Source organism: Erpetoichthys calabaricus, chromosome 3 (genome assembly GCF_900747795.2).
Source record: "Erpetoichthys calabaricus chromosome 3, fErpCal1.3, whole genome shotgun sequence".
Taxonomy (NCBI): domain Eukaryota; kingdom Metazoa; phylum Chordata; class Cladistia; order Polypteriformes; family Polypteridae; genus Erpetoichthys; species Erpetoichthys calabaricus.
The window spans coordinates 89,132,701-89,156,329 of NC_041396.2; the positions used below are offsets into that span (position 1 = coordinate 89,132,701).

The following is a 23,629-nucleotide window of genomic DNA, read 5'->3' on the forward strand; positions in this document are numbered from 1 at the left end:
TTTTTTCCTCTTCCCCGACAGCTCTATTCTTAGCATCCTTCTCCCAATATACCCAGCATCTCTCCTCTGCACATTCTGCACATGTCCAAACCAATGCAATCTCGCCTCTCTGACTTTGTCTCCCAACCGTCCAACTTGAGCGGATCCTCGTCTGTCACAAATTACTCCTGACACACTTCTCCACCCATTCCACCCTGCCTGCACTCTCTTTTTCACCTCTCTTCCACAATCCCCATTACTCTGTACTGTTGATCCCAAGTACTTAAACTCATCCACCTTAGCCAACTCTACTCCTTGCATCCTCACCATTCCACTGACCTCCCTCTCATTTACACACATGTATTCTGTCTTGTTCCTACTGACCATCATTCCTCTCCTCTCTAGATGCATATCTCCACCTCTCCAGGGTCTCCTCAACCTGCTCCCTACTATCGTTACAGATCACAATGTCATCAGTAAACATCATAGTCCACAGGGAATCCTGTCTAATCTTGTCTGTCAGCCTGTCCATCACCACTGCAAATAAGAAAGGGCTCAGAGCTGATCCCTGATATAATCCCACCTCCACGTTGAATGCATTCATCACTCCTACCGCAGACATCACCACTGTCGCATTTCCCTTGTGCATATCCTGTACAACTCTTACATACTTCTCCGCCACTCCAGACTTCCTCATACAATACCACAGCTCCTCTCGAGGCACCCTGTCGTATGCTTTCTCCAGGTCCACAAAGACGCAATGCAACTCCTTCTGGCCTTCTCTAAACTTCTCCATCAACATCCTCAGAGCAAACATTGCATCTGTGGTGCTCTTTCTTGGCATGAAACCATACTGCTGCTCACTAATCATCACCTCACTTCTTAACCTAGCTTCCACTTCTCTTTCCCATAACTCCATGCTGTGGCTCATCAATTTTATCCCCCTGTAGTTACTGCAGTCTTGCACATCCCACTTATTCTTAAATATCGGCATCAGTACACTTCTCCAATCCTCAGGCATCCTCTCACTTTCCAAGATTCCATTAAACATTCTAGTTAAAAACTCCACTTCCATCTCTCCTAAACGCCTCCATGCTTCCATAGGTATGTCATCTGGACCAACGGCCTTTTCATTTTTCATCCTCTTCATAGCTGTCCTTACTTCCTCCTTGCTAATCCGTTGCACTTCCCGATTCAATATCTCCACATCATCCAACCTCTTCTCTCTCTCGTTCTCTTCATTCATCAGCCTCTCAAAGTACCCTTTCCATCTGCTCAACATACTCTCCTCGCTTGTGAGTATATTTCCATCTTTATCCTTTATCACCCTAACCTGCTGCACATCTTTTCCAGCATGGTCCCTCGGTCTAGCCAATCGGTACAGGTCCTTTTCTCCCTCCCTTAGTGTCCAACCTCTCAAACAGCTCATCATAAGCCTTTTCTTTAGTCTTCACCACCTCTCTCTTCACCTTGCACCTTATCTCCTTGTACTCTTGTCTACTTTCTGCATCTCTCTTGACTATTCCACTTCTTTGCCATCCTCTTCCTCTGTATACTCTCTTGTATTTCCTCATTCCACCACCAGGTTTCCTTTTCCTCCTTCCAGATGTCACGCCATGCACCCTTCTTGCTGTCACCCTTACTACATCTGTTGTAGTTTCCCAGCTGTCTGGTAACTCTTCACTGCCACCCAGTGCCTTCAATCTCCTTCAGATCAACTCTTCTGCATAGGATGTAATCTACCTGTGTGCATCTTCCTCCACTCATCCCCGTAACCCTATGTTCCTCCCTCTTCTTAAAATATGTATTCACCACAGCCAAGTCCATCCTTTTGGCAAAATCCACTATCCTCTGACCTTCTTCATTCCTTTCCTTGACACCATATCTACCCATCACCTCCTCGTCTCCACTATTCCCTTCACCATCATGCCCGTTGAAATCCGTTCCAATCACCACTTTCTGTCCCTTGGGTACACTGTTCATCACTTCATCCAACTCACTCCAAAAATCTTCTCTCTCCAACTTGTGGTGCATATGCACTAACAACATTCATCATCACACCTCCAATTTCCAGCTTCATACTCATTACTCTGCCTGACACTCTATTCACCTCCAAAACACTCTTGATATACTGTTCCTTCAGAATAACTCCTACCCCATTTCTCCTCCCATCCACACCATGGTAGAACAATTTGAATCCACCATCCACCTGGCCTTACTCCCCTTCCATTTAGTCTCTTGCACGCACAATATATCAACCTTCCTTCTCTCCATCATATCTGCTAACTCTCTCCCCTTACTAGTCATACTGCCAACATTCAAGGTTCCTACCCTCAGTTCCACTCTCTTTACTTTCCTCCTCTCCTCCTGCCTCCGTACACGTCTCCCCCCTCTTCTCCTTCTTCTGCCAACAGTAGGCCAATTTCCACCAGCACCCTGTTGGCTAACAGTACTGGTGGAGGTCATTGTTAACCCGGGGCTCGACCGATCCAGTATGGAAATTTGTATTGTTGTGTGAAAGTAACTAGTCAAAATATGCAAAAATGAGAATGCTACATACTAATACTTTAGACACATCTATTTTGTGGTCCACTAACTTTAATGCTTTTAATAGACTATATGCAATGCTGTTAATTATAGTATATTGCCAGCTTTATGTGTGGTAAGAAAATAAAGATACTTGTGATCTGGTTAATTAGTTCCTAAAATAATAATAAAATTATTAATATAAAATCTAAAATACATATTAGTGTATTAATATTAGTTCAGAATGGCCTTCATCTTACCAAAAGATGTTTCGTCAATACCAACTTCCTTAAAAGCTCATAGTTGTGATCAGCTGTCATTTATGAATATTGTACTGGGAGAAAGCCAAAGATGGTAAGACGATAGTACGATGGAAAAACTTAGTATGAAAAAAAAAAAAGACTGATGCAACACAGAGTATTTCACTGCAAGAAAATAAAAAAAGTTAAAGAAACATGTCCAGTTTGCACATTAAGAATTAAGAAAAGTTCAAAACAATACTACACACACAGCTAACTTTTAAATCTGGCAAATTCCATTATTAAAATAACAACGTGAAATAAACAGTTTCTATGGTTTGCGTTTGTGCGACAGTTCTGACTGGAATATTCCCCTCCCTGCCTGCAATATGTGACAGTCCAACAAGCCAAAGAAAAAATGTCACTTTTAATGAGCAATTCACAAAGGTTTGTGTGTAAGCAGAAACATTTGAACTTCATGATCTGGCCATTTCCATAAAAAGTACATAATTCATGAAGAGGTCTAAATTCAAAATGGTTTACAAAAAGGCTGATCTATCTTTTACATTTTACATCTTTGATTTGACAAGATTAAAATCACCATGGTCCTGGCTAAATTATGCCAGGGTTTTTCTTCACATTCCAAAGACTTGCAAGGTTAAACTGACACTTTAAAAAGGCTCCACATGGATGAAGGTGGGTATTGGATGAAAGAGCCATGCGAAGACCTAAAACATTGTCTGGGTTGCTATCGATCTTGCAACTGATGCAAATTAGGCAGATTACACAAATGTCAGCTCATTTTTGCATAGCAACTCCATGTCACAACAAACTCTCATATACATTTAGTTGTATTTTTGATAGGACCGGATGCTATGGTAGTTGCAAAATCTCCCAAGTGACTCAAATGCTCCAGTGTTACTTAGTTGGTCTATTGATTCATATCAAGCTGTGCTCATGTGCACGTTGTAAATCACCTAGAAGTTGATCTACTGTATGATGCAGAGACTATTCAATCTGAAGGATGACAAAGTGTGCATTAACTTCCTTCATCTTTAAAGTGGGACCAGATATATTGCACACAAAGTTTCCCTTACACTTGATTGTGCACAGCATACAAACTACTGAAATAATAAGAAAATTGATAAATTGTATATTAGTAGCTCATTATTTAACTGGCATAATTCTGATACAGAGAGAGCACATTGAAACACATACCCTGATGCCAGTCCAATGTATTCATCTATATTCAGGGGTTAACTACAGTTAACCTTAAATATACCATGCACATCTTTGGGATGTGGAAGGAATAAAAGTGCACAGTCAAAACTCAACACTCCACTTGCTTAGTGGTTATCTTGCACCAGCTCTGCTAAAACCAGGTTCTTTGGTGCTAATTTTCTAAAACCAGAATTGTTTTGTGGTAGCAGGAGAGTAATGAATAAAATAAAATGTAGATTTCAATATGAATTAAAATTTATTCTGGATGTTTTTACAAAGGCTTGTATAGTATTATAAATTATTCAATATACAACAGAACACTACACCATCACATATAATAAGCTCACAGTTAAGGAAGAGATTATGAACTCTGAATTCTATACTCTCTTAAGTTTGTTTTTTGGGTTAAAAGAAAATTCCAATGCACAAATGCATTATGGAGATGAAATAACACATATTTAAAAAGGTCCTAGAGCTGGGCCCCTCAGAAGGAAAATGCAATTTAAGCTGTGCACTGACCTATATTTTTCACATTAAGCACGAACTTCCCCATACATATTTGATCTCCGTAAAGTCAGCAAAATTGCTTAAAAGCTTTTTAAGGATCTCGCTGCATGTTACATTGCACAAATAATTTAGTAAATACCATTTTTCCCCATGTTACTCAAAGATTAACATTTTTTCCTATATTATGTCTTAGGTATGGAAGGCATAAGCCTCCTGCCCCAAAGCGCTATATAAATGTAATGAATTATTATTATTATTATTATTATTTATTATTATTTGAGACATAACACATAAATCTCATGACTATTTCAAAGTTTACTCTTTACTAAAAAAATCTTCTCTACAATTACCATGGGGAAATGCAGAAGTCAAAAGATGGGAAAAGTAGCATAAACACACATTTACTGTATTAAATTCCTAAACTATGTGAATTTGTCAATAGCCAAATGGTGTTCTAGAGTTACCCATAACTGAAACTATATAAGTTAATCACATATCAGTTTAAAAACACTTTTGTCCCAGAAGTAGCAAAATCCTTTAAAGGGCAGCACAGGTTTTAATCCACCAACACTCAACTATTCTTTTACATTTGAACTTTAGCCCTGTCCTGTTCCTGAGACCTGAAATCATTTTCACTCACTCTCAACCACTACCCACTCCTCATAATTTAACTTGGTCCACTTTATCAATACAGCCTAAAGATCACAAATACTACACAAAAAACAAGCAAGCACATACAGTAAGCTCACCAGGTCATTAAGTAATCTCTGTATTATGCAATAAATGACATTCAGATACCACAAAACAAATCAATTTTATATTAAAGATTGGTGAAAAGTTAGACAAATTGTAAGTTAATAAGGTAGTCGTCTGGGCTACCAATTATGCAAACTTGGCATATGCTTTCTGGTAGCCCAGCTTTATACACAGGGTGGAGGGTCACCTACAACTTTAAAGTTCTGTTGTACACAAGGGAATTGTACTCTTATACCACAATATAAACACAAGTGGCATCTTGGAAGAGAATATTTTAGTAAACAGGTGTTTTTTTTAAAGAATTGTTTCACTTTGATGTGTGGTAACTTTCCAATGTACACAAAAATATACTATCAAAAATGAACTGCAATACTGCATTAAAACTGCATTCATTCTCAAATTCTGTTTTCAGATCTAATTTAGAGACCACCAATTAGTTTCTAAGTCAAAATCCTGAGGTGCAGTATGTCCTTTACCTAGTCATACACCTTTTGTTGACTGATCATTTTTTCATTGCCAGTGGTCTGTGTATATAGCTGCATTACAATTTGTTACATCTGTACCATTACACTTGTCCTAATGTCAATAATGAGGAGGTTTAGGCCTGAAAAAGCATGTTCACACTCTGGAGTGTTTAGGTTAACAGTAAGGAACAGTTTCACAACCTCCAGTATACCCATTATTCATATTGGTTAATGGCAAGGATCTTAGTTTTCTCAGATTCTTTTCCTGTCTTTTCAGGGATTGCATAAGGAAAGATCTGTCTAAAATGGAACATAGCACTTGGATTTTAAAAGGTTAATGTCAATTTCATAAGGCTGAACCATTGAAAATTTGTAACAGGAGCATTATTAGAACATTCAATCACATGTGATCAACAAGCTACTGAATAATTTAAGGCCATTTTCTCAGTGGCATCAGGGTCTCTCAGCTGAATAGAGTTACCTGCTGCATCACATTTTTGTTTCCAAGTTGTACATTTGATGAAATGATTTAGCACTGCATTAGCATTTCTTAGATCCTGTAGGCTGACTAATACAGTAAACAGTCTAATGTCAATGTGCTTTCTCACCTATTCAATCTTAAAATTAGGTTTGCATAAAAACAAAGGTTCTCAGCATATAGCACAGTACATTCTCTGACATGGGTGTGATGCTGTGCCTGTCCTACAGTCATCATTACTTTGCAGAATAAATTCCGTATTTAATCTGCAGAAAAAGTTCTTCCATTATATTAAGTCATTTTCCATTTACTGTCATAATGCTGCTTGTAATTAAGATTCTTTTCACTTGTAACTGGCACAGAAACAACATCAAGAAAATATGATTAACTTTAGACATTTTTGCCCTCACTACCCTAATTGCTTTACAGATAATGGTATGGTTTCTATTTGTTGATTTAAAGATTTGCTGTACAATTTTGCCATATTGCTCAACAATGGGTGTTCATATACTGTAAGCTTATGAAATTGTTAGGTATGCAACACTGACCAAATGTTTTCACTTACGGAGTAGGGCAATATCAATGTGCTGCGCTATCAGCAGCAGTTTTTAAAAAGTCACACCCAAGTTAAGATCTTACTTGAAGAATTAGATCTTTTGTTTTTTTTATCAATTTGTTTTTGATTAGGAAAATATTGTATGGATTAAAGATCTGAAACATCTGCCAGTCTGCCAGGCTTTGCAAATATGTAGTTTGATTGTTCAAAATTAAAAACTGGCAGTTTAGAGTGTCTGGTATACACATTTATCCACCTCTGTCTCACCTGCAACATTTTACAACTCATTAAAAGTTCCAATTTCCAGCTAATATAAACCACACTACTGCATAAAAAGACCCCATCAAATTACTCAAAATCCCCATCTTGGCACTCAAACACATCACTGTGAGAAGATATCACTGTGCAACAGATGCAATTGCAGTGATCGTTTAGCCTCTACAACATAGCAGAAAGAAATAGCATTAATCTTCAACTTAAATAAACCTCTAATTTGCACATGGTTGAGCAGAGGAAAGAGAGGGTGCACGAGGGTAACATCATAGTCACATTGTGTGGATGAACATCTGTTATGTCAGGAGACTAAACAACAACCTTAAGTGGAACTCTGGTGGGCAACTTAATTTGACTGAGGGCTCACAACTACATTTCATACTGAAACTATCAAAAGTGTGTCACTGAACAGCCCATAGATAATTGCTAAAAACTAGAATGACAAGAAAAGTAGTTATTGAACATTGCACCAAGTTGTTTAGAAGAGTGAACAACGGGTGCATATGAGCAGCCTCACTTGTAAATAATCAGCTTACTAATCACACAAAAAATTAAAGCTAATGCTAGAGGCTAATGTCAGAGCAAGCATTCACAATTGAATATTCTAGGTTTTCGAGCCACAGCCAATCAACAACATTCAAATACCATACTTTCATACAAAAATGAAGCTCAATATGCTTTACAAAAAGTAGAAGGAATACAAAGATAATAATATATAAATACAATACAAACAATGAGACAAAACACATGAAGTGTCACTCAAGGAATTAAGCTAAAGTGGTATTTAAAAATGCACAGTGCGTGTAGTGCTTGCATTTTCCTTTAGGTACTGCACAATAAAAATCACTAGTTAGGGAATAGTGGCTGCCCTTTTCGTGTATTTTTCTAGCCTGTGCATATGCCACACATAATCACTGTTAGTTACCTCAGCATAGGACTTTACTGCCCTAAAAAAGGAATGAAAAAAATAACTATATTATGGATAACTTACAGATACAAGGAGAATTACTTCCAATGAAAGCTTCAGTTCTGATTATGTTTAAGAATTCATGACTTATCAAAATGCTAAATTTTCTATATTTTTCTTTAGAGTATATGAAGCTCCATGTACATGCATGGAAAGATGCCTCAGACTTCCAATTTTGAAATATGCTCAGTAATATCAAACAGTCTACATTTATGCAACTGAGATAAGAAATAAACATTTGTCAAATTGGTCTATATTATCATTAAGTTTTGTCCACTCAAACTTTGTTTTGCTTCAAATTGCTTATTAGTTTTGTTTTGGTGTGAGAACTGGAATGGATACTGACAGACAGACAGACAGACACACACACACACAAAACACTACCTTTAACATTCTTTAGAGTAAAGGCAAAATCAGTACCTTATGTAGGCCGTGTTACTTTATAAAATTTGGGTCAGGTTACCACTTAATGCTGTTTATGACCCCAGATGTACAATGGTTTACACTATTTTATGACAGAGGATTTAAACTGTGCATCATGGTAAATGAATCATCACAAACTGTTCAGTGAAAGGTAATACAAATTTAAAACTGTCACACACCCAACACTACAAAAATGGTTTACCATACATGAAACAAACCTCTTGAAACACTACTGAAAAATATTTTGCAAAGTGAAACTGCCACTTGGTTTTAAACACACAAATTTGTTTTTAACTTTTCATTTCCCTTATGAATAAATTTATCCAACACCAATGAGCCAATTGTGAAAAAAACTGCCCCCTTTGACTTTACCTGCAATCACTGAACCTAAATGCTTTCTACAATTTAACAAGAGCTTTGATCCAAAATGGTTTAAAGTTTAACATAATCTACTCATTTTGGTCTGGCCACAACATTTGTTTGGTTTAGGTCTGTATATTACCATAATTAATAAAAAAAATTTCAGCCATTCTGTGGACTTGCTTTTGAGTTATGGATCATTTTCTTGGCATATGACCCAACTACAGTGGACCCTTGACTTTCGAACTCAATTCATTCGAGAGAACTGGTTGTAACTCAAGTTGGTTGTAAGTCAAGACTATTTTTCCCATAAGAAATAATGGAAATGCCCTTAATGTGTTCCGAACCTCCCACAGCAACACTTACTTAACTTTTTTTTAATAAAAAAGGGATGTATAATGTACATAATTTATCAAAAACACCAATAATTTTTCTAATGTACTAACCAAAAAGTTATAAAAAGTGCCTAGCCTACCAGAAACAACAATTTCATACTGTGCTCACCATTTAAGTTGACATCTTTGGCTTGCAGGAAGGAAGGAGGAGGAGAATGAAATGGAAGGTGGTTATTGTTTGGAAGGATTTTCCTTATACAAATCTTTTCTTTGTAAAATTGTCGAGTCGGTGGATTTCGACATGCTGTACATATTAGAGAGATCGGTCACATGAACGCCACTCTCATATTTCCACACAATTAACTTCTTCATTTTGATTGTGATCGCTTTCTTTACCTTCGTTACCTTCCTTAGCAATTATCAAATTATATAAATCAGTGCACTGACCGAAATTACGTCCACAAACACATGTATCTGGGCTCAGACTGACGCTTACAAACGCTCTAGGCTGTTTGTTTACAATCGCACAAGCGGATACATGTGACCGCATTCGGGTCGTAACGCAAGATGTTGGTCGTAATTCAAAACAAAAATTTTGGTCATAAAGCAAGTTGTTCGCATGTCAGGCCGGTCGTATATCAAGGGTCGACTGTACTGCCATAGCAGATGTACGAATGACCAGATATTATCATTAGTTTTCTGGTACAACTCATCATTCCTTCATTTATAGAAAATCATCCAGGCTCTGAGGACGCACATCATCCTTTTACCACACTATCAAATTCATGTTTGACTACTGGTGTGATGTTCTTACTGTGGAATCTTTCATTTACTTTACACTTGTACAAGTATCAAAGATAAAGTTCTGCTTTTGTCTCATTCATCCATAGAACATGTTCTGCTATTTGCCTTTCCTCTCAGGAAATAGGATTCAATTTAAATTTAAAATATATTCCTTTTTTGTTTTAAAAAGAACATTTGCATTATTTATTTAAATTTACTGTTATTATTATTATTATTATTAAAGAATTCATCAGTAAAAAAGACCCACCAATGCCACCTACCAAAAAAAGTTTCTAGGGAAAACAAACATCACTAAATATGAGGATAACTCAAAGGAAAAGGCAATTTGAAAATGATGCGGTAACCACAATGGATAGAAGCGGACGTAATAGTATATGTTCACATTGGGTCATGGGGAGTGTGAAGACACACAGCACAATGCTCTGCCTTTAGCCTAGTTGAAGCCATGGTTGGTTGGTTGGATGGATGGATGGACAAATATAGACACAGACAGACAGACAGACGGACAATCCCAAGGGGAAATTCAAATACTGATAAAAAAACAAATTAAAAGAGTGATAAAAATGCAGGTATAATAGAAAATAACTTTGTATAATGTAAACATTGAATGAAGGAATGATCTCCTCAGTCTGTCAGTGGAGCAAGATAGTGACATTAGTCTGTTGCTGAAGCTGCTCCTCTGTCTGGAGATGATACTGTTCAGTGGAAGCAGTGGATTCTCCATGATTGACAGGAGCCTGCTCAGCGCCAGTCGCTCTGCTACGGATGTCAAACTGTACAGCTCCATCCCCACAATAGAGCTTGCCTTCCTCACCAGTTTGTCCAGGCGTGAGGCGTCCTTCTTCTTTATGCTTCCTCCCCAGCATACCACTGTGTAGAAGAGGGCACTCGCCACAACCGTCTGATAGAACATCTGCAGCATCTTATTGCAGATGTTGAAGGATGCCAGCCTTCTAAGGAAGTATAATCAGCTCTGTCCTCTCTTGCACAGAGCATCAGTATTGGCATTCCAGTCCAATTTATCATCCAGCTGCACTCCCAGGTATTTATAGGTCAGTACCCTCTACACACAGTCACATCTGATGATCACAAGGTCCATGAGGGGCCTGGGCCTCCTAAAATTCACCACCAGCTCCTTGGTTTTGATGGTGTTCAGTTATAGGTGGTTTGAGTCGCACCATTTAACAAAGTCCTTGATTAGGTTCCTATACTCCTCCTCCTGCCCATTCCTGATGCAGCCCACGATAGCAGTGTCGTCAGCGAACATGGGCTCTCTGCTTCAGAATGTTGTTGAACAACATTCTGTAGTGAGATTTCTTTGGGCAGAAGGAGTGAGACCGCATATAATTCACCTCCTTACATAGCCACTCCTTTCCTCTCATTGAGTAATCAGGATGACAAGGACACATAGGTCTCATCTCGAGCAACTCTCAACACTACATTTTGGAAAAATAAAAATTAACAATATTTTGCAAGATGAAAATACGGAGGACAAGACAGACAGATGGCCAGTATGCCAACCATGAACTAATGGTTCAAGCAAGAATGTTTAAGCTGCAAGTATATATAAAAAAAAAAAAATCTTACTGTAACTAGGAAAGTCAAAAAGAAAATTGCAGTGAAGAGGTTAATAACCTAAATGAACCAAAAAGAGATATGAATCAAGCAAGGATGCAAGAGAAAGACAAAAATAATTGTATAACAGAGGCAATGCAAGATGTTTGCTTAAAAAGTGATTAATAGTCAGGACAAAGCAAGCCTCAGGTCATGGCCAAGTATTTGGCCAGTCACCAGGCAACAGTAAGCAAGAAGAGTGTAAGAGTACCAAGTGCAATAATTATGAGGTTTAATGATAATTTTTAGTTATACGAAGAAGCCAACTAGCATAAATAGCTCTTAGTAGCTGCAGTGAATATTAACATCCTAAAGGGGAGAATAAATTAAATAAAAAAAAAGGAAAAATAAATACATACTACTAAGAATAAAAATGCTAAAATAAAAATTGCCTAAAATCTGACATTGATCCCACCCTTTGTTTATGTCAAGCCTAAAACCAAGACAAATTATGGTGGCCCTTTATCCCATTTAATAAAAATATGTAATCAACAATAAAGTAAAAAATAATTAAAGATAAAACTTCCAGTGGGTATACCTCTAATGAAATGTGGCTAATGGTATTCTTACATATCACTTGCCTTCTCTTAAATTTATAGGTGCAGTGATTATACTCCGAGATCTAAAAATATTATTGAACTAGTCACTGTGTTACAAGAATACGCCAAGCAGTTCTTGGCAGGGATTCCCCTCTACACCATTTGAACAAGTGGTTTGAAACATTGTTTCTCTCCAGTGGTTATGGCTAGTGCTGGGCGGTATACCGGTTCATATCAAAAAAACGTTTTTTATTTTTGTTATGATATGGATTTTTCTTATACCGTAACTCCGGTTTAAATAGCCCAAACAACATTCAGAACGTGGCGCAGCGGGAAACTGTTCAAGGGGGGACCTTTTCACTGCTGCACCGCTAAACACGCATGCAAAGGAGTACATGCGTTAGTGGAGGTATTGAATGGTGAAAATGGACAGAGAACATTCCAAAACTGAAGCCGTAGCAGACAATAAAGTTGAACATGACACAAAAGAACTTTTGCAGAAAAAAGGAGGCGTGTCTGTTGTCTGAAGATACTTTGGTTTTAAAAGGTCGGAAGTGGACCATTATGTTCAAATGTGTGAACACTGTTTCTATACTACTGGATAATACTGCAAGCCAAGTTGTACTTGTTTTATTTTTTTTCCAATACTGTGTAATGTACCTGGGTACTGTGTAATAGTGTGATGACGTGTTGACTTTATTGTTGACATTTCCACTTTAATCTCGACATGTTGACTTTATTCTCGCAATTTGTCATTAAAGTAGAACATCGTAAACTAAACTTCATCTTAAAATGAATATTTAATTTACTACATTTTCTCAAACCCCGTCATAAGTTATGTAGCACATTGAATGCTTTGTGTTAAGTGTTCCCGCTATGTGCTTCTTAAACTGACTTCCTCTTGCATTAAGAGGAGGCGCCAACAGCAATCCTCACACAGAATACATTAATTTCATGATATTCCTGCTCCCTGAACATTTAGAATACTTGATATAATTTTCATGATGAAATGCATTTAAGCATGTATTAGTCATGTGGGGAGGGGGCACGGTGGCTTGGTGGTTGCACCAAGGGTGGTTGCAAGGGGGTCCCGGGTGTTCCCTGCCTTGAATTTGCATGTTTTTCTGGTGGGTTTATTCGCGTGCTTCAGTTTAATTTTCAAAGTCATGTAGGATGTGGGGTTTTGTTATGCTATATTGGCCCTGGTGTATGTATTGCTCGTATTCACCCTGCGATGTGCTGGCGCCCTGTTCAGGATTTGCTTGCTGGGATGGGCGCAACTCTGAATGGATGGCATAATTAAACATGTATAACGAAGATTTTTTTAAAGTTCTGAACACTCCATGGTCTAAGTTTATAACTAGTTTTAATTTCACAAAGATCTTTATCGTGTAGTGATTGGTTATGAGGAGAAAGAAAAAGGATGGATAGGAACTAGGGGTTTGGTACGTCAGACAGAGACAGCATGCATGCAATAAAGAAAGCCCGCTCAAAAGAACATCCATTGAATTTTGTGTTCATGTCACCGACCACCAGATCACAAACCCAACATTTACAAAATATTTAAGTTAAACCTGTGCATTACCCATTCATACATCCAGTTTTTTGGAGCCTCGTCACGCCTGCCATAAAGGTCTCTACACTGAACGCACACCTGGGGACCCTTTACTGCGAGGGAGCAGTACTACCGCCTCACTACCATGCATGTTTAATACCTGCTTTAATGCATTTCATCATGAAAATGATATCAAGTATTTATCTTAGCATTCTAAATTTTCAGAGTGCAGGAATATTATGAAGTGAATATATTCTGTGCGGCGATCGCTACCTGCGCCTCCTCTCAGTGCAGATGAAGTCAGTTTAAGAAGCATGTAGCGATTAACAACTGTGTCAGAGAACACTTAACACAAAGCATTTAATGTGCTACATTAACTTTTGACGGGGTTTGAGAAATCTAGTAAACATTGATTTTAGGATGAAGGTTAGTTGACGACATTCTACTTTAATGACAAAATAAACTGAGAATAAAGTGGAAATGTCGACTTTATTCTCGACATATAGTTTTTTTTTTCTTCACTGTGTCTGTATTTTTTTTTCCTCACTGTGGCCCTAATACACTTCCGTAGGACTATACCACAAACAGCATTATAAATGCAAGTTGCAGTTTTATTATTTATGTATATAGCTTAGCTTGAAGTAAGGTCCATATTAATGCAATTTGGTAAAGATGTCTCACCAAGTTGCACTTGTTTTATTTTAATTTGGTGAATACTGTGTAATGCACCTAGTCTTGAAGAAATAGTATTATTACTAGAAGTTGCACTATTATTTATTTTATTGTTATTTATTAGTTTAAATATTATGCAGTTTAATGATGGTAAAGTTGTTTAAAAAGTCACTTTAACGTGTCAGTGGACAGAGATTGTTAATATTAACAGAAAGTGTAGTTGGTTTACAAAAAATATTTACTATTTATTCCTTTTCTAAGTCATGTTCAGTGCAATACAACTTTTGACAAGCACCTCTGGATATTTTACTAAGTCTAAATTCCTCTTTGGATGGTTGAAAATATGTTGCCAAAATTTTAGTTTAAGTGGTTTGCAAAATTTGTTCAATAAAAAGGTTCTATATTTTCACTGCAGCTGTCATGCTGTGTGATTCCTTCTCTTCATTAGTGCCACCCCCTTGAAAACTATCAGTTTATGTGGCCATGTAAACCTGTATTAATACTTGTGTGCACATTAAAATGATTTTTTGTACAATGCTCATGACAGTGGAATAGGTTATTTTTAGCCAGTCTACTGCAGTAATTGCAGTGGAAAATGTGGTTAACATCCACTCATGCATGGGAAAAAAATACCGTCAAATCGAATACCGTGAAACCGGTATAATTTTGAAAAATACCGTGATATAGAATTTTGGTCATACCGCCCAGCATTAGTTATGGCATAGGTGTAAAGAAGACCGATTTATACAGTGTGGAATATGACCTGGACACAGACAGGCAGACACGTTGTAATCACCCCACACACATTTATTTCGGGCTTCCATATTTACAAAGTCACTACACACAACCCCAATACCCCTCAGTCCAGGCCAACACAATGCCTTCTCTCTCTCTGTCTTCAGACCGCCTCCTTCTCTCCTCCAGAAACCTTGTCCTTCTTCCACCTGACTCAAGTCCCTCTCTGAAGGGAGGCGGCCCCTTTAAATAAGCACCCGGATGTGCTCCAGGTGTGTTCCCGGCAATCTCCCACCGACATGTGTTGCGGAAGTGCCAGCCGTCTCCCCGGATGCACTCCGGGTGTCCCTGTTCCTCTTCCCCCCAGCACTTCCTGGTGTGGTGGAAGTGCCGAGGTCCAGGGTCCTCCAGGTATTGGGGGTCCCCCTGGCGGTGACCACGAGCCCCTACAGGGTCGAGCTTCCCAGCTCTGTACCCGCGGCCCCCAGGGTGGTCGCCCCATCAAGGTCTGGAGGAGGCACAAGCCCTCCTCCGATCTTCTCGGGCGTCCCGGCTTGGTACCACCCCCATCCAGGTACCACAAAAGGTTTTCAGCTAATAAGCTAGTTCCTGTTACATGACCACACTCCAGTATAAGCTTTGCAAAACGGACACCACAGCATAAATTGTTTTTTCTCACTATAACAAACATCCACACTAATGAACAAAGACTCCAAGGTATTTGAAGTTGTCCTCTTATTGCAGCTGCTCTCCCCTAACTTACTGACGGAAAGTCACACTTTTCCAGGAGACAGCTCTGACAACATTACACTCAGGTGAAAACCGCTTAAGTAGGCTCAAGAGAGATCTCGGTTTGATGAAGCCAACCGGACACAATCGTATGCAAACAGAAGTAAATATATCTTTTAGCCAAATATTCTCTATGCTGTCTTAATAGACCTTCAATGAAAATTATGATAAGGAGATGAGACACAACTCAATAATCAATATATGTGGTGGAATGGCTTGCAATGTGGGTAACTGTTTATTGGACTGTATATAATAATTTCTACTCACTTTAAAGGAGCTCAAGACACAAGACAATTAAATAAGTTAAATGGACAAACATATGGCTCTCTTTCTGAGAATATAGTCAGAATACAGGGCAACAATCATTTTTTAAACATTAGATATGGCACATTCAGCAATTCTTTTCCTTCAATCATAGAGCTCATATAAATACTAGCACTGTAGTCTAATAACATCAATGAACAGTAAACACAAGGATACCATTTCAACCCCAACTAATATGCTGTTTAATGTCTTTAAATGAGTCAAAAAAACATGCCAGTCCTATGCTGTAGTAATGTGAACACAATTGTAATTTACACTTCTAACAAGTGTCACATAAAAATACATGGTGAACAGCAACTCTTTTACACAAATTAAATAAGTAATCATTATTTTACCTATCTTTCATGGCATGGCCAATACTTTACAGAAATGTAAAACACAAAGTTCCAAGTTCAGTGCCCACCTCTGCCTCCCAGTCTTACAAGGAGCATACAATTTAATCTTTTGTGGCATCTTATTCTCAAAACTGTTTAATCCAATTCAGGGTCTCAAGAGGGCCACCAATCCATCACACTGTCATTTAATCAGTTCACAACTGGGACAGGTTCCTTAACATGTGTTGTATCCCATTGGATAAAAGTATCCTTTAAGTAAGTGAATACATACACAGAAAGGCCAAATTTACATACCAGATAATGACCACACTACAACAAAACCACTGCTCTAGATACCGACAGCAAACTTCTATTTATGCTTTTTTTGTTTTTTTGGTGCTTCTTATGGTCCTTTTCGTCAATACAGATTAAAAGTAAGTGGCTAAATGAATCTCGGGGATGCTGGGATTTAACCTATAAAAATGAAGGAACAAAGCACTTGAGTCAAGGCATGTATTTCAGTATTTACAACTAAGGAAAATATTACTGTTCTGAGAAAAATCTATTTGCTTTGAATTTTAGACTACATTTACCACCTTATTCCTGTTCAGACTCTAGCCTTGAAATCCTTATTAAAAGCGAAAAATCCAAAAAAAAAAAAAAAAAAAATCACACTACTTGGAGTTTTGATAAGCACATTTACCAGGCTGCACTGCACTAGCTTCCAGGCCATTCCAAAATGTCTCTAAGACCCTGGAAAATCTTGAAACTTTCACTATGGAGAATACTTCAGGTTGTTTTTCAACCCCATTTGAAAATCTTTCTGGATATACCTTTTAATAATCCAGTACCTTTATAATACATTTCCAAAATTTTCCCTTTAAAGTCTGCATTAGAAGAATTCTTTCACACCCAGTCTCATACTTCCACATCTACACTGCATTTATGCTCCAGTCATACTCTAAATAAAGGTTCAGCATCATTAATCTTTTTTTTTTTCAGAAAGATATCAACTTTCTTCAATTTTTCCCGTTACGTTGAAGTTCATGCTGTATGTACAGTAGCACCTTTCTTACTCTATAGAATGCTTTTGTTTTCAAAGTTTGTTTCCAGCTTGATTGATACGAAATAATACTAAAACATCAATCCACTTTCCTAACAAGCTTATCTATCCATCCATCCATCCATCATCCAACCCAGATGGAAGCTTATTTAAGGGAAAAAAAATATACTCCCAACATTTCCTAAATGGTAACACATTGCTAAAAGAAAGCAAAGAATTAAAGCAGTAGCTGATCTTGCAAAATTAGAACTAAACTGTGCAACCGGTTTCTTAACTTGAACTGACCACTTTATTAGTTACACTTTGCTAGTACCGGGTTGAACACCCTTTTGCATTCAGAAGTGCCGCAATTCTTTGTGGCATACGTTCAACAAGGTGCTGGAAACATTCCTCTAGGATTTTGGTGCATATTGACATGGTAGCATAACACAGTTCTTGCAGATTTGTCAGCTGCACATCCATGATGTGAATTTCCCATTCCATCACATCCTAAAAGTGTTCTTTTGGATTGAGATTTGGCGATTGTGGAAGCTGTTTCACTACAGTGAACTCAATTTCATGTTCAAGAAACCAGTTGATGATGATTTGAGCTTTGTTGCATGGTGTGTTACCCTGCTAGAAGTAGCCTTCAGAAGGTGGGTACACTGTGGTCATAAATGGCAGGAATGGTCAGCAACAGCAGCCAAAAAGCTGTGGCATTTAAATAATGCTCAGTTGGTACTAAGGAGCTCAAAGTATCCCCGACATCATTACACCACCACCATCAGCCTGAACCATGGATACAAGGCAAGATGGATCCATGTTTTCCTGCTGTTGATGCCAAATTCTAACTAACTCCACCATCCAAATGTCACAGTTGAAATCGAGACTCATTGGACGAGGCAATGTTTTTCCAATACTCTATTGTCCAATTTTGGTAAGTCCATGCAAATTGTAGCCTCCGTTTCCTGTTCTTAGCTGATAGGAGTGGCACCCACTGTGGTCTCCTCCTGCTGTAGTCCATTTGCTTCAAGGTTCGAGGTGCTGTACATTCAGAGATACTAGTCTGCAAACCTCAGTTGCAGCAAGTGGTTATTTGAGTTACTGTTGCCTTTCCATCAGCTTGAAACAATCTGGCCATTCTCCTCTGATCTCTGGCATCAACATGGCACTTTCACCTGGACAACTGCCACTAACTGGATAATTTCCCTTTTAAGGACCACTCTCTGTAAACCCTAGAAATATCAGTGCATGAAAACTCCAGCAGATGAGCAGTTTCTGAAATACGCAGACCTGCCCGTCTGGCACAAATAAACATGCTATGTTCAAAGTCAAATTACCTTTCATCCCCATTCTGATGCTCGGTTTGAACTTCAGCAGGTCGTCTTGACAACCTCTACATGCCTATATGCACGGAGTTGCCGTCATGCGACTGGCTGGTTAGATATTTGCGTTGATGAGCAGTTGAACAGGTGTACCTGATAAAGTGACCGGTGAGTGTAGATCAATTGGAAGCATATTAAAAAAAAAAACACATGCACCTGCCTGCGTATATATACAGAAAGTGACAATACGAATCGATCACAGGTAAGGCAGTGATGCTGCCGTTAGTATGTGCGCCCTGATTATGTTCAGCAGGTTAAAGTTCTATTTATGATCATTCATTGAGCCTCAGAAACTCGTTTGCCATACGATAATTCATTTGTTTAAAATCAATATCGCGATACGAAGCCTGTAGGTGTTGCAGGCTTTATCCAAACCGGGTGTTTATACAATGTCCTATCATTTTTGTTTCTTTAAAGGGATTCAATTTGCGTACTTGTCCACAAGAAATAAAGGTACACTTCATATAGTACATTTTATAAATAAAGCATTCGATCACCGAAAACACATTGCACCGTATTCTAAACTTGTTAGGCAAACCTGTCGAAACATTTATTGCAGTAAGTAAAAATGGAAGTAGGACCAGAAGCTTGTCGAAGTTTTCACAGAAGCTAAAGTACGTGGCTGAAAGAGTGTCATTAGCGCCACTCAAACTTACCCAACAGAAGCAGCTTCACCTCTTTAGCAGCCTTCTCGCCGTCTTCCTTAAGATTTTTATCGATCATTTTACTCCTTTCCACGGCCGCCTTGTCCTCTGCGCTAAGAGTGCAACCCATGTTGGATTTTTAGATAATTTCCCTTTCCTTCGTAAGAAAAATAAAATGTCAGCTTAGAATAAAGCCCAACACTCCTTGCTTGCGGACCGACTGCTTCTACGATTCAAAAGACTTAAGAGAGGCGGAAAAGGCGTTGGTCCGCCTGGAGACACAGCATCGATGAGCTTCTTGAAGTCGCCGAATAGAATCCCAAAATTTCACAAAATCCGAGACCTTTCAAACAACAAAAACGCTACAGTGACAGGCGCATCAGTCACAAAGCAGGCGTTGCCTCCTTCCCGTTTTTAATTCGATCTTTTGGAGAAACGAAGCCAAAACGTCTTAAATGTAACGTGTAATCAACGAAAAACAGAAAAAAAGACAAATGTCAAAACGACAGCACTTCACCTTTCAAAAATACAGCCTAACCAGTCTCCTATAATTATTCGAAGGGATGTAACTTGCTGTTTTTAAATAACTGCTCGCCCCGTGGTCTCGCGCAGTTTCCGTTGCAGCTTGAAAAATGAGCGAGAAAGCGAATTGTATGTAAATGAAGAGGAAAAGCGGAAGTAGCTGTACTCTTAGTGCGACAATGGGAAATGTAGTTTCAGTTAAAGTATGCGTCTCGGTTTCACTTAAATATGCGCCTACTATTGGATACTTAGTTCTAGTATTATGTCTTTTAATTATCACTAAATAAGCGTGCACAATTACATCACAGACACGTGCACTGTGGACTGGCCAAGTTGCATTGAATTTCCTACTTTTGTTACTCAAGATACCGTTAGTGCCGATTAAGAGCCTACATAAATCATTTCTAACTTGTTTTCACATGTTGACTCCACACACATTCAAGTCATGTTCGTTTCAGTATGTCCATACACCACTGTTCAAACCTTTACGGTCACCCAGAAATGTTTATTTATTTATTTATTTGTTTGATTGTTTATTGATTTATTGACTGATTGAAACTGATAACTTTTATTATGAAAATACCACTAAATTGATGTATTTTTAATTATCTGATTTTTAATTAGTCTTCAGATTTGGCTTTCGTACCGTGTCCTAATGGTATACCCCCTTAACTTTTCCTCAATTCTTCTTCTTTCGGCTGCTCCCGTTAGGCGTTGCCACAGCGGATCATCTTCTTCCATATCTTTCTGTCCTCTGCATCTTGTTCTGTTACACCCATCACCTGCATGTCCTCTCTCACCACATCCATAAACCTTCGCTTAGGCCTTCTTCTTTTCCTCTTCCCTGGCAGCTCTATCCTTAGCATTCTTCTCCCAATATACCCAGCATCTCTCCTCTGCACATGTTCAAACTAACGGAATCTCGTCCAACTTGAGCTGACCCTGTAATGTACTCATTTCTAATCCTGTCCATCCTCGTCACACCCAATACAAATCTTAGCTTCTTTAACTCTGCCACCACCAGCTCTGTCTCCTGCTTTCTGGTCAGTGCCACCATCTCCAACCCATACAACATAGCTGGTCTCACTACCGTCCTGTAGACCTTCCCTTTCACTCTTGCTGATACCCGTCTGTCACAAATTATTACTGACACTCTTCTCCACCCATTCCACCCTCCTGCACTCTCTTTTTCACCTCTCTTCCACAATCCCCATTACTTATCCTCAATTAGCCAGATATAAATATGAATTAGTTATTAGAGAAACCTATACAATTGCATTAGCATCGCTGAAACGTGTTATTCTGTTCACTTGGGTTGCAAGGTCCTGGCATTCCTAAAGTTCTGTTCTGGGTTCAAAAATATCCAAAATAAAATAGCTTTCTCAAGAAACATGTATGACTATTGTTTTTTGTTTTTTTCTTGTAGAATGAAGTCTATACTTTTAAGCCCTTGATAGGAATTACTTGCAGGAGCACCCCAGGAATAATTTCTGGCATCAGAGTTAGCCTCTGGAATCCCTGGGGTCTTTCTCTCTACCAGGGCCAGGTCCAGGTCCAAGCTCTTAAATAACAAAACAGGCAAAGCTTGGGTTACCTGTCATTTATAATACAGCAGGTAGCTGGGAGACTCATCTTCTATATGAGATTTCCCCCTTCTACCATGTATTGCCATGGGGACACCTATTCCATTACTTGAAGTCCCCTACTCTTTAACCATTAAATGGTTATTTCTCCGAGAGACATAGTACCCACAACCGATGGTGGCCCAGTGCTACAAGCTTTATTAAATGCTGTGTGGTCTTCTTTAAGCTGTATTATGTCCCAAATCATGTCATGTACTACAAATAATTGACTGCTTCCTAACCTGACCAGATACCTCTTTTTAACCTGCCATTAGGTATATAAAATCATAAGTTGTACCTAGATTTCAAATGATAAAATCCAAGGTCAATTCAACTTTCAGTCTTTGGAGATGTAGGAAGTATAGCCTAGTGTATCAGTTCCATAAACTCATCTAGGGGGATATTTTTAACTGCTGCCTCTTATTCATAATATGAATTCAATTACCTACTGCATTTTAAAATAGACCCTAGTCTTAACTAACCTTTTTGTATCCATTTTTCCACATTTGATAAATCAGTCCAGAATATACCCATCCATCCACATACAATATCTTCACATATCCAAACTTTTTAAAATGTGCTTAATCCAACTTTAAGGTTGTCCAAAACAGAAGCATACTCGGGCAATGTTTTGTGCAAGTCAGAAAGTAAGTCAGGTAGGGGATGCAGTCCATTACAGATCATCCTCAAACCAGGTCAGTCTATGAAATTCATGGCCTTGGGATGTGGGAATAAAATTAGATACTCAAAGAAGACCCACACTGACATAAGAAAAAATAAATATACGGCTACTGCAAAAATTGTAACAGGACCAATTTAAAGGTGTCTATAAACCTTGCCTGTATATACAGTACTTGGAGATATGCAAAGAGAAACATGGGGAGCAGGTTCAATTTCATCAAAGCAGGCTAGGATTACACTCCAGTCTCACACAGCTATGAGGCAACAGCACCAACTACTGTGACACCATTCTCACAGTTCAGAAATGTTCATCATATTTTGTTTGATCTGGCTTAATGGCTAAAGCATTTGAATTGATTTCACAAAGCTGCAGTTTCAACCCCTGACATCTGACTGACAATGTGGCTCTGATCTTGAATAAACCATTTCTGCTCTGTTTATATAATGGGTGACATGGAATAGCATTCACCATAAAAGTATAAATAATCTATAGACCTCATCCTCTTGCTATGTTCCAATTGACTGACTGACAAGATATTAAGGAAAATAGGGTACATCATGTACACTATATGCAAATATTCACCAGATATCTTTTCTCTGCTATTTGTTGTCATTCCTTATATATTGCTGTTCTAACCTTATTTAGGAGAAACTGCATAGCTTAAAAGAAATAAAATTGATGAAGTATTTCTTTCCTTTCAGCATAATCCTTGCAATACTGCATTTTCTATCACTTAGCTAAATTTAAAATACATTCCTTTAATTCTACAGGGAGCCAGAGCTTATTTCCAGCAGCACAGATCACAAAGAATGACTCTGCAGTGGACAGAGAGCCAGTCCATTGGAACTCCAAAAGTCCACTAATTTGACCCCACACAAAAGGAATCAATTTGCAATTGCTAATTAATCTAACATGGATGGTTTTGTGAAAGCTTACCTGGAGGAAAACCTACACAGACACGAGGAGATGTTGCAAGCACTGCACTGATATTAACTGGATGTGGGATTTCAGCCCAGGCAGCAGTGTTAACCACTGTGATGACTTTTACATTAATATGCCATATACATACCCTTAAAAATAACAGTGCCGATTCTCTTTTCTCATTTAGTAAAAGAGCAGAATGGAACAGCCTTTAGGCAATGTGGCTGGGGGATAGGTTTAGGTTTAGGTTTAGGTTTCTTTATTTAGTCATGTTTACACAGGAAAACATGAAATTTGCCTTCTCAGTTGCATCTAATAACAGGTAACAGACAGAATGAAATATAACAGACAAATAGAAATAAGAAAGGTTAAGGTAAGGCA

At 38.3% G+C, this 23,629-nt stretch overlaps 1 protein-coding gene across 1 annotated transcript in view; it reads right to left on the reverse strand.

The window, feature by feature from the left end:
- Positions 1–20,132, reverse strand: part of gnai3 (guanine nucleotide binding protein (G protein), alpha inhibiting activity polypeptide 3) — a 134,707-nt gene extending 114,575 nt beyond the window's left edge. The window contains exon 1 of the mRNA XM_028797088.2: positions 19,514–20,132. Coding sequence (XP_028652921.1) covers positions 19,514–19,631 — 118 coding nt within the window. The 5' untranslated portion in view covers positions 19,632–20,132. The remainder of the gene's footprint in view (positions 1–19,513) is intronic.
- Positions 20,133–23,629: the final 3,497 nt, after the last annotated feature.